The sequence below is a fragment of the Saccopteryx bilineata genome, chromosome 3 (genome assembly GCF_036850765.1).
Source record: "Saccopteryx bilineata isolate mSacBil1 chromosome 3, mSacBil1_pri_phased_curated, whole genome shotgun sequence".
Taxonomy (NCBI): Eukaryota; Metazoa; Chordata; class Mammalia; order Chiroptera; family Emballonuridae; genus Saccopteryx; species Saccopteryx bilineata.
The window spans coordinates 87,476,561-87,489,767 of NC_089492.1; the positions used below are offsets into that span (position 1 = coordinate 87,476,561).

Genomic DNA, 13,207 nt, shown 5'->3' on the forward strand with positions numbered 1-13,207 from the left:
TGCTGGGCAACCAAAGAAACTCAGGCTGTTCTGAACCTGAGAACATCACCCGCCCGGGTGGGCCGCCCAGGGTACGGCCATCCCCACCTGGACAACCCGTGTGCCAGAAGCCTTTTCTGAAGGCGACATCCTATGTTGGTGTCTGTTTAATTCCTAAATCCGCCAAGTCTGCGGCAGCTTGTCATATGCAGTGTCATATTTCCTTTGTTGTTCTGTGTATTTTACCACGTCCCCAAGTAAACCTTGAGGTCCCCGGGCAGGGACTTCAGCGTCCACCTCCACGGTATCCAGCACAGGGCTTGGCACACTGTAGTGGTTCAATAAATATTGGGGGGGGGGTTGGATGATTATACATGAACTAGGATTTACCTAGATGCCGGGGGCGTTTCTGCGCCACAGGTCAGGGTCTCCCCAGGACGCCTTGGAGTAATGGTGTGGGTGGGTGTGGGTCTGGGGAGGTGGGGAGGAGTCATGCTTCATTCTGCAGGGGACAACGTAGAAAGCCTGCCTGTGAAACACCAGGCCCTGCCTTACGTGCAATAAAACAAGTCCAAGTACATGATCTCTCTGATGCAGCCACAACCTCCTTTGTTGTCGGTAGGGAAGAGACTGTTACCTCTGGGTTTTTTGTTTGTTTGTTTTTTTACAGAGACAGAGAGAGAGTCAGAGAGAGGGATAGATAGGGACAGACAGACAGGAATGGAGAAAGATGAGAAGTATCAATCATCAGTTTTTTGTTGCGACACCTTAGTTGTTCATTGATTGCTTTCTCATATGTGCCTTGACCGTGGGGCTACAGCAGACCGAGTAACCCCTTGCTCGAGCCAGCGACCTTGGGTCCAAGCTGGTGAGCTTTGCTCAAACCAGATGAGCCCGCGCTCAAGCTGGCGACCTCGGGGTCTCGAACCTGGGTCCTCCGCATCCCAGTCTGATGCTCTATCCACTGCACCACTGCCTGGTCAGGCACTGTTACCTTTTTATTAAAGAAGAGAAGGCTGAGGGCTCAGAGAGGCTAAGTGTTGCATGCCAGGTCACACAGCTAACAGGGTAGATATGAAAGAGCCCTGAGCAGGATTTAAGGATCTGGGCTGGGGGAGGCAGGATTCAAGTTCAAGTTAAGCTTCTCAAGGAGGGCCTGTCAGAGAAGAGATGGCATATGTGAGCACAGTGACAGAGTGAATAGCACACACACATCCAGGGGCAGCTATTTCACAGTCCGTCGAGCTGACCTGGGTTCCACCCCTGCTTGTCCCGCACTGGCTGTGTGACCTGGGGCTAACTGCTTTGTCACTCTCCAAGCCACAGTGTCCTCATCTGCGGAAGTGGCATGGCACTAGGAGGACGCACAGAGAGGCACAGAGGGAGTGCTTCCTAAGGGACGTGCAGTTATCATCGGGGTTGTGGTGAGAGGGCCGCAGAGGCCTTGGGAAATGGTCCGCGTGTGTGGTTTCTCCAGGGTCCTTGTTAGGGTCAGAAATACTGGGTACCATGAGAGAGATAGTGCCCATTTCCTGGGAAAAAAAGGTACATGTACTTCTGAGGGAAATATTCAGCCATCTTGCTCTAGTATTAGAAATATCTTTTTCTCTCCTCAGGAAAAAGCTTTCTGTTCCGATTAAAGGAGGACACGCTCCTGGCTTCCCCAGTCTCTGTGTTCCCCCATCACTCAGGATGGGACCTTTGATGTCACAGAGGTTCTGTGAGCCCGGCAGGCTGCAGGGAGAAATCTTCCCGGGTGTTACCCCAGGGCCGGGTTTATCTGGGCTCCCTATCTGTGGCTGCTCAGAGCAAATTAACCACTCCACTAATCACACTGCACAGAAGCAGACCGTCGGCAACCGTGGTGTATGTGTGTGTGTGTGTGTGTGTGTGTGTGTGTGTACAGGGGAAGGGTGTATGGTGTGGCAAACCTGATGCTTAAAGTAGCCGTGCAGAGTACAGCCTGTGCGCTCAGTGCTCTTTGTATCCATCCTGGGCAGAGCAGGAATCAAAGTCCCCCCACCCCCACCACAGCCCCGCAGCCTGCCACTGAGTGGGGCATCTCCTCTGGCAGCCTCGGGCCCTGTGACATCCCTCAGGCCATCGTGGTTATGGGTGTATCCTGTCCAGGGTTCACAGGGAGGATCTTGTCCAGTGTTTCTTAAGTGGGCTTGTGGGATGGAATTTGACTCAAGAGGTGTGGGAATCCCTGGGTTAAATAGGGGTCGTTGTCACAGGAATTGCCAGGGTCTTTTGCACACGAATGCATAAGATCCAGTGAGGGGAGTCTCTCATGGCTCTAGAATTTGGCCCCAGATTTCTTTCAAGCACGTGAGTGAGCAGGGGACACCTTAGGCACTAGTGTTCCTTTCAGGGACACTGTTCAGACCAATGTCTTACTTTGTAGGTGAGAAAACAGATCCAGAGAGGTGGAATGATTTCTTTGGCCATAGCTTCTGAGGGGCTATTCCCAAAGGATAAGATATATATATATAAATAATGAAAAACAGAATAATATTGATATCTAGTCTTTTCTTAAGGGGAATATCCTGAATCATTTAGAGATGAAGACTCATAGGATGGGGTAGGAACTGTTTTACCAAGTGAAAAAGAGTGGTTTATAAAACTGACACATAGAAGAATGAGAGAAAAAGGTGAAAGGAAGAAGCAAATGCAGACAGGGAACATGAAATATAAAAAGCGTCAAAAAGCCACGTGAAAAGGGGTGAGATGTTAATGCTGGTGGCCCCGTGTATTTCCTGGCTCCTCACGTGGCGGACTTGCCACGGACACCAAAGGCCCCTTTGTGCATTTGGAGTAAGCACTGGTATTGCAGAACTAGGCAAAGATCTAAACCTGAGCATCAGTCCAAATCAGAGCTTCTCTCCTGTCCACTGGGACCTCTGGGATCCAAAGAGTCACCTGTGAATGTTCCCGAGAGCTATTACCACAGACGGCACCATGTTCCACACACAGACAGACACTGCTATGGGTGATGACTGCCATGGTGAATAAAGAGATTATTGCCTCCTTAATGGCTTTTGTCATTATTGATTGAACCAATGTATACTTAAAAAACAGTGATTAGCCTATATCTGGTATATATTAAACCCTCAATAAATATTTGTTAAGTAAAGATAGGATCTGCAAATATTTTTTTTTTTTACATTTAAAGGGACCTTCCTTATAGAAGAGGTGGGAAACATCAAGTGATGTTTCATCAGTTAGCCATGAATTTTGTTTCCATGATGAATGTGGTTAGCCTGGGCATCCATTCTGTTCGCTGTATCTGTACATCTGTCTGTCACTTCATGTCCATCCACACGCTATCTGAAGCCAGGGCCTCTTAGACCACCTCTGAGGCCCTTTGATCCCGAAAGTCTATGGAATTGCTGAGTTCCAGGAGTGGGGAGGTGAGCACAGAGACCTAGTCTGCTTCTGAATGCCCAGATGAGGGCATGCACACAGTAGGTCATCATGTCGGCCCTGAGGGTCTCCGAGGATTCCAACAAATGAACTGGTGGAATTCATGCCTTTGAATCCAGTGAGTTCCACAGCCTGGAGACACAACTCTACCCTCAGTTCCTCCAGCCCTGATATCATTAGCCGTCCTTCCTTTCTTCATTACGTATAGCAGTTGCTGCTATGAGCCTCCTCTGTTGACTCAAACACATTCCTTTCTCACAGTCAACCAGATCCCCACCTTCCTGAGATGAACTCTGTGGCTCTCAGAACCCATGCAGGACACCCAGCTCATCTAGACCCTCTAGGGAAGCTGCTGCTACAAGCACATTTGCACGGGGTCCCTCTGCAGGGCTGCAGCCGGACACTGTAAATCACCGCCGTGGCAGGTATCTCAGGAGGGCCAGCTCACCCGCGACGGGTGGGAGCAATGGGGGTGAGAAGGATGACTCGGGTGCTGTGAGTCTCCGGCGCAGGCGGGCAGGGACGGCCGCAGGAAGCGGGAACGGGGCCAAGGCTGGGTGGGTCTGGTGGGTGGAATCCTGACTCTCAGAGGGAGCTCTTGCAAGAGAGTTGACCGTTTCATGGTTTGGGGCATCTTGGGGGCAGTGCCTGCCGTTAGAGGTCAGAACGTGGCAGCAGGCTCCTGATCTGAACCTCTCATGATGGCCCTGGGGGGTGGGAGGTGGTGGGAGACTTTGCCTTTCCTTGATGATTTGCTTTTCCTTGTCAGTACTTTGTTTTTTTGGGAAAATATTCAAATTATCCTTCATCTTCAAAAGACAGAGAAGCTGCATGCCTCACTCTTGCCCTACCCTGGCCACCAAGGGCCTCGCACTTGCCGAGTGATGGGTCCTGGGTCCCCTGTGCAGATCCTAGATCTCTCCTTTGCATGTACAATACTTCCTTTTCTTCAAGCCTCAGGAAAGTCCATCAGGAAAATCAGAGCTGTGTCTCTTCCCAAAGTGTATGCCACGTGTCCCCGTTGGACCTCTGTGAAGCACTGCTGAGAGTCTCAGGGCACAGGGCCAAAGGCTCTACCCTGATAGACGGCGATGGGAAAGCCTTAGAGGTGGTGCTCAGACCCTGGCCGAGATGCCTGTGTGGCTCGGAGTGCTGGCCCTCAACGAGCCAGCCTCACCTTGGCAGTCCTTGGCTTCTCAAAGCGGATCATTGGGGGAAAAAAAAACACAGTAGGTTGGCAAAATCACTGAATCGAGAGTCGTAAGTCCTGAGTTCTGGTCCCAGCTCTTCCACGTCCTGTGTGGCAAACCATATAACCTCTCTGAGCCACAGTTCTCTCATCTGCAAAAGATCTACGCTGTTTACTTCAGAGAGCTGTTTTGAGAAATGTGAAAGCGATGAGGAGGATAATAATGCCAACGAGGACTGTTATGAAATGGGTTAGTCTTCCTTTCCCCTACGTCCTCCTGCCAGGCGTGCCCAGGTACGCGCATACTCATCTTTTCAAGGAGTTAGATGGGATTCTTAAATGCCAAGGTGGGTCACCCAGGGGCTTGCAGGAACGGTATAGGCTCCTAAGACTAAGATATTCTAAATTCAGCCTAACTGGGGATGAGGAGCAGGTGTGACCTTTCAAGGTTTCTGCCACCACTAGAGTGAAAGCAGGATATTCCGTTCTGGGAGTTCTGTAGTAGAGTGTCTGTCAGTCTTTCAGTTATTCCTGGGGGTGTGGAGCGTACCAGTCTTCCCTGGAGTCCAGCAGCAGCTCGGGGAAGCCAGGTTCTAACTCAGGGGTCTGCTCTGCTCCCGTTCCTGGTGCTCAGGGCCTTCTGAAGACCCCAGCAAGACAAGAGTGGGTAGCTGGATTCTAGGTCCACCCAGTATGCTGCATTTTAAAATTTAGAACCATGTTCAAGATGTTCCAGTCCAGCCCTTGGACCTCATGTCGCAGACACCGACGTGAGGTTGGCTAGTCTGCCCTAAGCCACATGGTTGTCTATGGCCAAGCAGGGCTGGGTGTGGCACTCCGGGTTCCACCTCGTCCCCAGCTCCAGCCCTTCAACTGTAAGACACATGTAGCACCGTCCTAAATATTTCAGCACTTTATTTTGATAGTAAAACTACAAGGTCAGATGTTGCCATTTGAGAAACGGCAGTGGGGTTCAGAACGAGTGGATTGACCCACCCCATTAGCAACCTGGTTGGCATAAACATCCCTCTGTGTGCGGGTCCTAGTTTGGTTTTCCATAATCAGCAGGCCATAAAAAGGATCAGGCTGGAGAACCCATGGCACAAGCCTTGAATGAGCTCCCAGGACTGCTGTCCATGTTGTTCGTTTTCTTTTGGCCACTGCCTAGATCCATGTCCAGGGGCTGACTCCCTTGCCCACCTGCCACTTTCCCAGATCCATGCCCAGGGGCTGACTCCCTTGCCCACTGCCACTGCCCCAGATCCATGCCCAGGGGCTGACTCCCTTGCCCACCTGCCACTTTCCCAGATCCATGCCCAGGGGCTGACTCCCTTGCCCACTGCCACTGCCCCAGATCCACGCCCAGGGGCTGACTCCCTTGCCCACCCGCCACTGCCCCAGATCCACGCCCAGGGGCTGTCTCCCTTGCCCACCCGCCACTGCCCCAGATCCACGCCCAGGGGCTGACTCCCTTGCCCACCCGCCACTGCCGCAGATCCACGCCCAGGGGCTGACTCCCTTGCCCACCCGCCACTGCCGCAGATCCACGCCCAGGGGCTGACTCCCTTGCCCACCCGCCACTGCCGCAGATCCACGCCCAGGGGCTGACTCCCTTGCCCACCCGCCACTGCCGCAGATCCACGCCCAGGGGCTGACTCCCTTGCCCACCCACCACTGCCCCAGATCCATGCCCAGGGGCTGACTCCCTTGCCCACTGCCACTGCCCCAGATCCATGCCCAGGGGCTGACTCCCTTACCCACCCCCCACTGCCCCAGATCCATGCCCAGGGGCTGACTCCCTTGCCCAGCCACCACTGCCCCAGATCCATGCCCAGGGGCTGACTCCCTTGCCCACCCCACCCCACCCCCAAGTAGTTGCTTCCCAGGCTGCCCACTCTTGCTCCTTTAGCCCATTCTGTTCCTTGGCACAGCACTGAGGGAAGACAGGGCCACTCACCGGGCGAGGGCGGGTCTCCCGGAGGAAGGACTTGAGGTCTCCTCCTGCCATGAGCTCCAGCAGGATAAAGCGGGGCAGGGCTTGCAGGCTCACTCCGATACAGCGCACGATGTTCTGGTGATTGAATTTGCTGCAGAGCAGAGGGCGGTAAGCAAATTTAACTGAGCCAAGTCTGGGAAAATCTTAAGTGGGAAAAGCAGCCACAATATGTAAATGTGTTCTGTAAATGTTGGCAGCAGGGGTCCCATGCTGAGCCACCAGGGAGGACTATCTCATCCCTGAGCAGGTGGCAGAACCAGAGCACAGGCCCGGCAGGAGCTCAGCCTGCAGGAGAGCATTTGGTTGGAGGTGGGAGGACCCTGCACAGACACTAGGGTGAGAAAGTGGGTGGGGAGACAGGAGAGGTCCAGGGTCTCTCTGGGAGACTGGTGTGTGGATTCACGTTCAAGTCCTCCGAGGCAGGCCTCAGGCAGAAGCTGGAGGAACTCACGAGGGACTGTGTGAGACCTGCCAGGTGATGTCATGTGAAAGAGACTGAGAGCGAGGGGCACAGGGGTCCCACTGCAGAGGGTGCACAGGGCAGTGAGGCCGGGAACCCCACGTGGCGCAAACACACACACGCAGAGTTACAATAAAATGGTGGTTAGCTATTGTCAAGTAGTGAGATTGAGTGACTTGGGTCTTCTTCACATAATCTTATACTTTCCAAGTTTTATTCAATAATCATGTATTATATGTATAATCAGAAAATAAGTTATTCTTTTTTTTTTTTTGTATTTTTCTGAAGCCGGAAATGGGGAGAGACAGTCAGATAGACTCCCGCATGCGCCCGACCAGGATCCACCCGGCACGCCCACCAGGGGCGATGCTCTGCCCACCAGGGGGCGATGCTCTGCCCCTCCGGGGCATCGCTTTGCCGCGACCAGAGCCACTCTAGCACCTGGGGCAGAGGCCAAGGAGCCATCCTCAGTGCCCGGGCCATCTTTGCTCCAATGGAGCCTTGGCTGCGGGAGGGGAAGAGAGAGACAGAGAAGAAGGAGGGGGAGGGGGTGGAGAAGCAAATGGGCGCTTCTCCTATGTGCCCTGGCCGGGAATCGAACCCGGGTCCCCCGCACACCAGGCCGACGCTCTACCGCTGAGCCAACCGGCCAGGGGAAAATAAGTTATTCTTAAAGCACACTGCATAGTCTGCTGTTTGTCCTCCTGCGACTCCAGACGTGGCAGGCATATCACGTGCACACTCGGGCGCCTTCCCTCTGCCATTCTCGCCCAGGGGGGCCCCAGGTTGCCCCAGCCTGTCAGGAGGCCTGAGCTCCCCAGTACAACAGGAGGCCATGAGCCCGGCTGGACCTCAAGGTCAAAGCCCTGCGTCCTCCTTCAAGTGATCTCTGTCAGCCCTGAACTCTGGGACCCCCAGTGAGGGGCCCCGGCCACAAATGGAAGGGTGCAGGCCTGCTGCATGGACCAAGGCGGGGCGGCCTGGCATCGCGTTAGGGGCACGAGGTGTGAGGGCTGGGGTTGGTGAAAGGCCAGGCAGAGGAGTTACCTGGAGGGAGATGGTAGCTTCCACTGTCACAAACTAGCACACTCTGCTTAAGAAGAAGGGACAAGGAAAGATCGATGGCACAGGGATGCCAGTTGGGTGCAGAGAGGTATCAGCTGGACTGTTAGGTCATAGAGGATTTTTCTCCGAGACAACCATGTGGGGCTGTTCCACTCTGTAAGACGTGCTAGGAATTGGGGGCCTCTCCTGCTGGAGAGGGAGGGGCATGCTGGAGGACGTTTCCCTGGGAGACACCTGTTAGGAGCATGTCCACGGGAGCCGGGGCCCCTGTGACGCTACCTGATGATCAGGGCTTCCATGAGGAAATCCAGCTCGTCCTGTTCGGAGCACACCTCTGGCAGCGTCTGGCACAGAACGAGAAGGCCTTTAGCAGCAGGAGCGAGAGGCCGTCAGCAGGCCGTGTGGCCTTCCTTCAGAGACCGCTGGCCAAGGCCAGGCCCTTGCGGGAGCCCCTCTTACCTTCACAGCCACTTGCAGGGGGCTCGGGTCACTGGGCGTTCCAGACACCTGACCTTCATACACCTCCCCAAATGCACCGTGGCCCAGACCACTGTGCAAAGGAGAAGGCAAAAGGAGGCAGGAGGGTCAGGCCATGGGAATGAGGTCGGGGCACAGTCAGTGGCTGCCCGTGAGGGGCAGAGGGGCACGCACACATTCAACAGTCACACCCTCAGCCTGGCTTTGTGACTCCACCCCAGGCCTCCATTGCTTTATCTGAAACCAGCAAGAGATGTTCCAGCTTGGGATTCGTGACAATGGCTGAACATTCCTTCAATGAAGATTTGAGTCTCTGACCTTGGCCAGGGACGTGGAGGTGACTAAGACCCTGCCCGGAGGCCTGCACTCCCAGGGGCCGGAGGGGCAGACTGCGGAGGGTACTCAGTGAGTGAGAGACCAGCACAGGGGCTCTGGGAACTAAGGGGATTGGCACTTTGCTCCATCAGCAGGAGGCGGGGCCAGGAGGCTCAGGATGGGCCTCATGTGGATTTTGAGGAGAGTACTGGCTCCTCCCCTCTAGTCATCCTTTCACTGAACAAACCCCATGAATATAAAGGGTGTTAAGTGATTAAGTACCCTGCAAATGGCCCTGAATGTTAGACCTTTTTTTCCCTCTGGGAGGGCTGGGGGTGCCCTAGGGTAGCTTTGCTGGGCTCCTGTGACTAGAAAAATCCATGGTGCTGGGATGACATCCTGCCCCCTAGAACACCCCCCTTCCCTGAGCGTGGCAGGAGCACTCACCGAATAAGCGTGATGTTTTTCCGCGGCACCTCCTTCAGGTCGCTGATGGAGGAGGTCTTGCCGGCAAAGCAGTAGTTGGGGTTGTAGTCGGTCATGATGGTTGAGGTGCGGAGCTTGCTCAGCTTGTATTCGGGGCTCTGCAGCTCCATCTGCATGGCTTGCAGCTCCTGGTGCTTCCGGCGGTACACTGCTGACAGATGGAGGTCAGCCTCAAGGTGGCCTGCACGAGGCAGCCCAACCTGTGAAGCCCAGCAAAGGCCGCCTCCTTCAGGAAGCCTTCCTGATCTCCATCTCCTCTGAGATCTTAACCATTCTATCATACTTAATAATACAGTACTAACAAAATTATTTTAGCCGTGAATGTGTACTTTTAATCAAAAGATTATTTAAAGTTAACGTAAAGCTTAATGTATAAAATGGAAAAGATGGGCTATGGCACACTCACCAATCATGATGCCAGAGAAGGCCAGGACAAGGGCGGCCACCAGTGCGGAGGTCACGACGGAGAGGATCAGTGAGAGTGGCAGGTGGGGCTCTGGGGTGGGCGACACTGGAAGACAGGTCCCCACGAGATACCCATGAGCACGCTGATTCGCCTTAGAGTGGGCCCTGAGTCAGAAACGCCCTCCCAAGCCAGGACAAAAGCTGCCTGCTCCTCTCATCCCTGGGGACCTTGTCCACCTTTCTTTTCACAGGACCAGGGGCACGAGCAGGTCTGTCCCGGTCCTACAGCTTACTGCAGCTCTGGGGTGGAGGAAGCATGTGACAGGTCTAAACAGACAATTCTGGACATTAGTCCAAAACACCAACTGCGCAATGATAGGCTGAGGGTAAAAGCTGAGCCAATGGTGGTTATAGAAGAGACTCAGGGGCCTTAGGTGACAGTGGACTCAGTGTGACCCAACAGAGTGTGCCCGCCAGGAACACAGGAACACTCGGAGGCTGGATCACTTCCTGTGGCCTCGAGAGCACTGTGCCCAGAGAGCAGGAGGGAGGGTCCCAGGCTCTACACCGGCATAGACCACACTGAGTAGCATTGGTCCGGACACTGCATTTCAAAAGGGACATTGACAATGGAAAGACTACAGCAGTGGGACACCAAGATGGAGAAGAGACATAAAACTGCGTCCTGTGTGAATGGATTGAGACACAAGGGCCATTTCCTGAGGAGAACACTTGCAGGGGAGGACACACTAGCAAGGCTGTTGCCAGCAGGGACCGGAGGAGTGGGGGCTGGAAGGAATGGGGGCTGGCTCCAGAACTCCTGCAGGAAGAGTGTGCCTTGGGCGTGTCCAGGTCCCCGACTGGGGGTGTTCCAGCCGAAATGGATGGGGATGGCCCCGTGGTGGGGATGTGAGTCCCACGCCTTGGGCTAGGGGTGGGACCAGATGACTTAAGACTCCTTCGTGAGTTATGACCCATCTTTCACACTCAGGTCTGTCTGCCTAGTTCTCAGAGAATTCATGCTGGGGGCAGACCAAGTGGGGGGGTGGCTCGGAAAGTTTACAAAACTGTGTCCAATGTGTCCCAGAACCATGGCAACCAGCTGTGGCTCAATCTCTGGGTACCCACCCCCAACTCCTTACCAATGCAAGAGACACCGTCCTCAGCCAGCACGGTCCCGTGGTCACAGAAGCAGATGACCTTATGGCTCTCGGGGTCCATGTGGCACTCATCTACCTCACAGTGGCTGCAGTTTAGGTAATGTTTAATATTCACTTCCCCGTGGCCTTCCATCACTGTCGACAAGGAGGGAGGGTTAGCCTCGGGCTGAGCCTGTGAAGGCCGCCCTGCATCCCCTTCCCAGCCTCTGTGCTTTCTCTCCAGCTGGTCAGTGTGGGTCTCCGGTCCCTGTCACTGTCCCACTGCCACTGCAGCCCTGCCCTGCATAGGAAAGTCCCCGGTGCGTCTGGTGAGCAGAGTTCAGAAGGAAGATGTTGGGTGCATTGATGTAGGTGGGTGGGAGGGTCCATATGCCTGATCCTTAGGTAGCTGGTACAAGTACAGGGCCTATTACTGTTGCATTTTCTAGGGCTGGGCTGCCTGATAGTCTTCTGCCTCTGTGTCCATTTAGACCACACCTCCTGACTTCCATAAAACTCAGTGAGATGAGTACCAGGAAGCCTGGTCTGCAAGCGACCCACAATCATGTCTTTGTATCCTGGGCTTCTGTCTGCGGCCCTGAGGTTTTTAGCTGGGAGAACTGGCCAAGGAAGTTGGTTCTGCCCCTGGCAGAGGGGGTACCTTTTAAAGCTGGGGTGTACAGGATGCCCAGGGGACTGATGAAGGACACCCCGTCCTCCCCGTCCATCTCAGGGTCATTGTTTGAGGCTGCGTTGCCGCCTGTGGCAAACCAGAGAAGAATTTAACGCAGAGAGGTGGGTGCCCAAGTCTGAACACAGGTGTGCGTCAGCAGGTCATGCAGGGGGGTCAGTGAGGGGCCTGGAAGGGCGGGGCGATGGGGAGGGAAGGGAGGCTCAGGGCACAGGGGTGCTCTGGGAGTGGCTCAGCAGATGCTGGGTGTGGGGCCACTTTCCCCTCCAGGTCCAGGCGAGCTCCCCCCGGGGAGTGCCCTTCTACAGGGGCCCTGTAGGAAGAAGTGCTTTTGAACAAGAGCCAGAAAAGTTCTAGTCTCTTCTGGCACTGGCCAGAGTAGCAGCACGGAGGGGCTGCTCTCCAGTTCCATTGGGTCGAGGTTGGGACATGGGGGCTTAGGGCCCCTGTGCCTTTAGGCTCCTGTTCCTCCATTCAGCTGGGACTGGGTTATCTCTGGGCTCCCCCCTTGGACTCCGTCCACCCACCCAGGGCTTGGAAAATGGAGCATCTGGTTAACACAAGCATCGTACACAGTGTAAAGCGAAACACAGACAGAACATCACAGCGTGTGCATGCATTGTGTCCTAATCTGTGGGGACGGTGGAGTCACCGTTTCCCAGCCTCTCAGCTTCAGAAGGCTCTTCTGCTCTGCTCTTGCCCCAGAGAGCGGGGCCAGCGGCCAGTGGCTCGCCCAAGGGCCGGGCTGCCCACAGCTGCCCTCAGGAGCAGCACCCATCGGCATGGAGTGCGGTGCCATTCTGGAGCTGGTGGGCTGGGGCAAGGAAGGGAAAGCGAGGTGTCCTTGAGGCTGGGAGCCACAAGCCAGGCCCGCAGGGAGCTGGCTTGGCAGGGATGTGGGCCAGGCCATCCACGGGGGGGCACAGGGTTGAGAGGTCTGGCCTCCAAGGTTTTCAAGCCAGCACATCCTTCGGGGTGGCTCAGAGAATAGTCTGGGCAGCCAAAGCCTCTATAGAATCGGCTTTGGGGCCATCAAGAGTCACATGGGATCTTGATGCTGTTGCTATGGAAGCCTTGAGGCGGGATGCTGGCTCGAGAGCCAGCACCCTGCCTCTGGCTGGCCCGCGGGTGAGGGCAAGGCGTGCACACTACATCACAGTCCACACTCCGCGGCCAGGGGAGGGCAGGCGGGGGCTGGGCGGGGAGAGGACAGGAAGGTAAAGTGCCTAGGACTAAGGGGGGGGGGTGACACCTTGAACACAAATCATCTTTACCTATATATCCTCCGCCTCCTCCACCTGAGGAGCACCCCCCTCCACCCCCTCCGAAACCCCCTCGTGTCTCCCACCCCCACTTCTTCATGGCCTGGGGGCAGGAATGTCCTCCGGCGGCACCCTCCAGCAAAGACTTTCCAGACCAGAGCAAGGAAGTGCTATCATTCCAGCCACCTCCGCCACCTGCAGGGAGAGACAGAGAAAACCCCGGGTGAGGCTGCAGACCCGGTTAGGGCAGCGCTGGATCTGGCAAAGGAGGCAGAAGGAGGTGCTCTTTGAGGGGGCCCGGGAGCCCTGTCTTCACT

At 55.2% G+C, this 13,207-nt stretch overlaps 1 protein-coding gene across 1 annotated transcript in view; it reads right to left on the reverse strand.

Annotated features, from left to right (window-relative positions):
• ALK (ALK receptor tyrosine kinase) overlaps positions 1–13,207 on the reverse strand; it is a 690,142-nt gene that overhangs the window by 21,273 nt on the left and 655,662 nt on the right. The window contains exons 16-23 of the mRNA XM_066266820.1: positions 12,903–13,085; positions 11,599–11,697; positions 10,941–11,093; positions 9,800–9,904; positions 9,355–9,544; positions 8,575–8,665; positions 8,395–8,459; positions 6,552–6,681 (exon numbers count right to left, since the gene is read on the reverse strand). Of these exons, the coding sequence (XP_066122917.1) occupies positions 6,552–6,681; positions 8,395–8,459; positions 8,575–8,665; positions 9,355–9,544; positions 9,800–9,904; positions 10,941–11,093; positions 11,599–11,697; positions 12,903–13,085 (1,016 nt within the window). The remainder of the gene's footprint in view (positions 1–6,551; positions 6,682–8,394; positions 8,460–8,574; positions 8,666–9,354; positions 9,545–9,799; positions 9,905–10,940; positions 11,094–11,598; positions 11,698–12,902; positions 13,086–13,207) is intronic.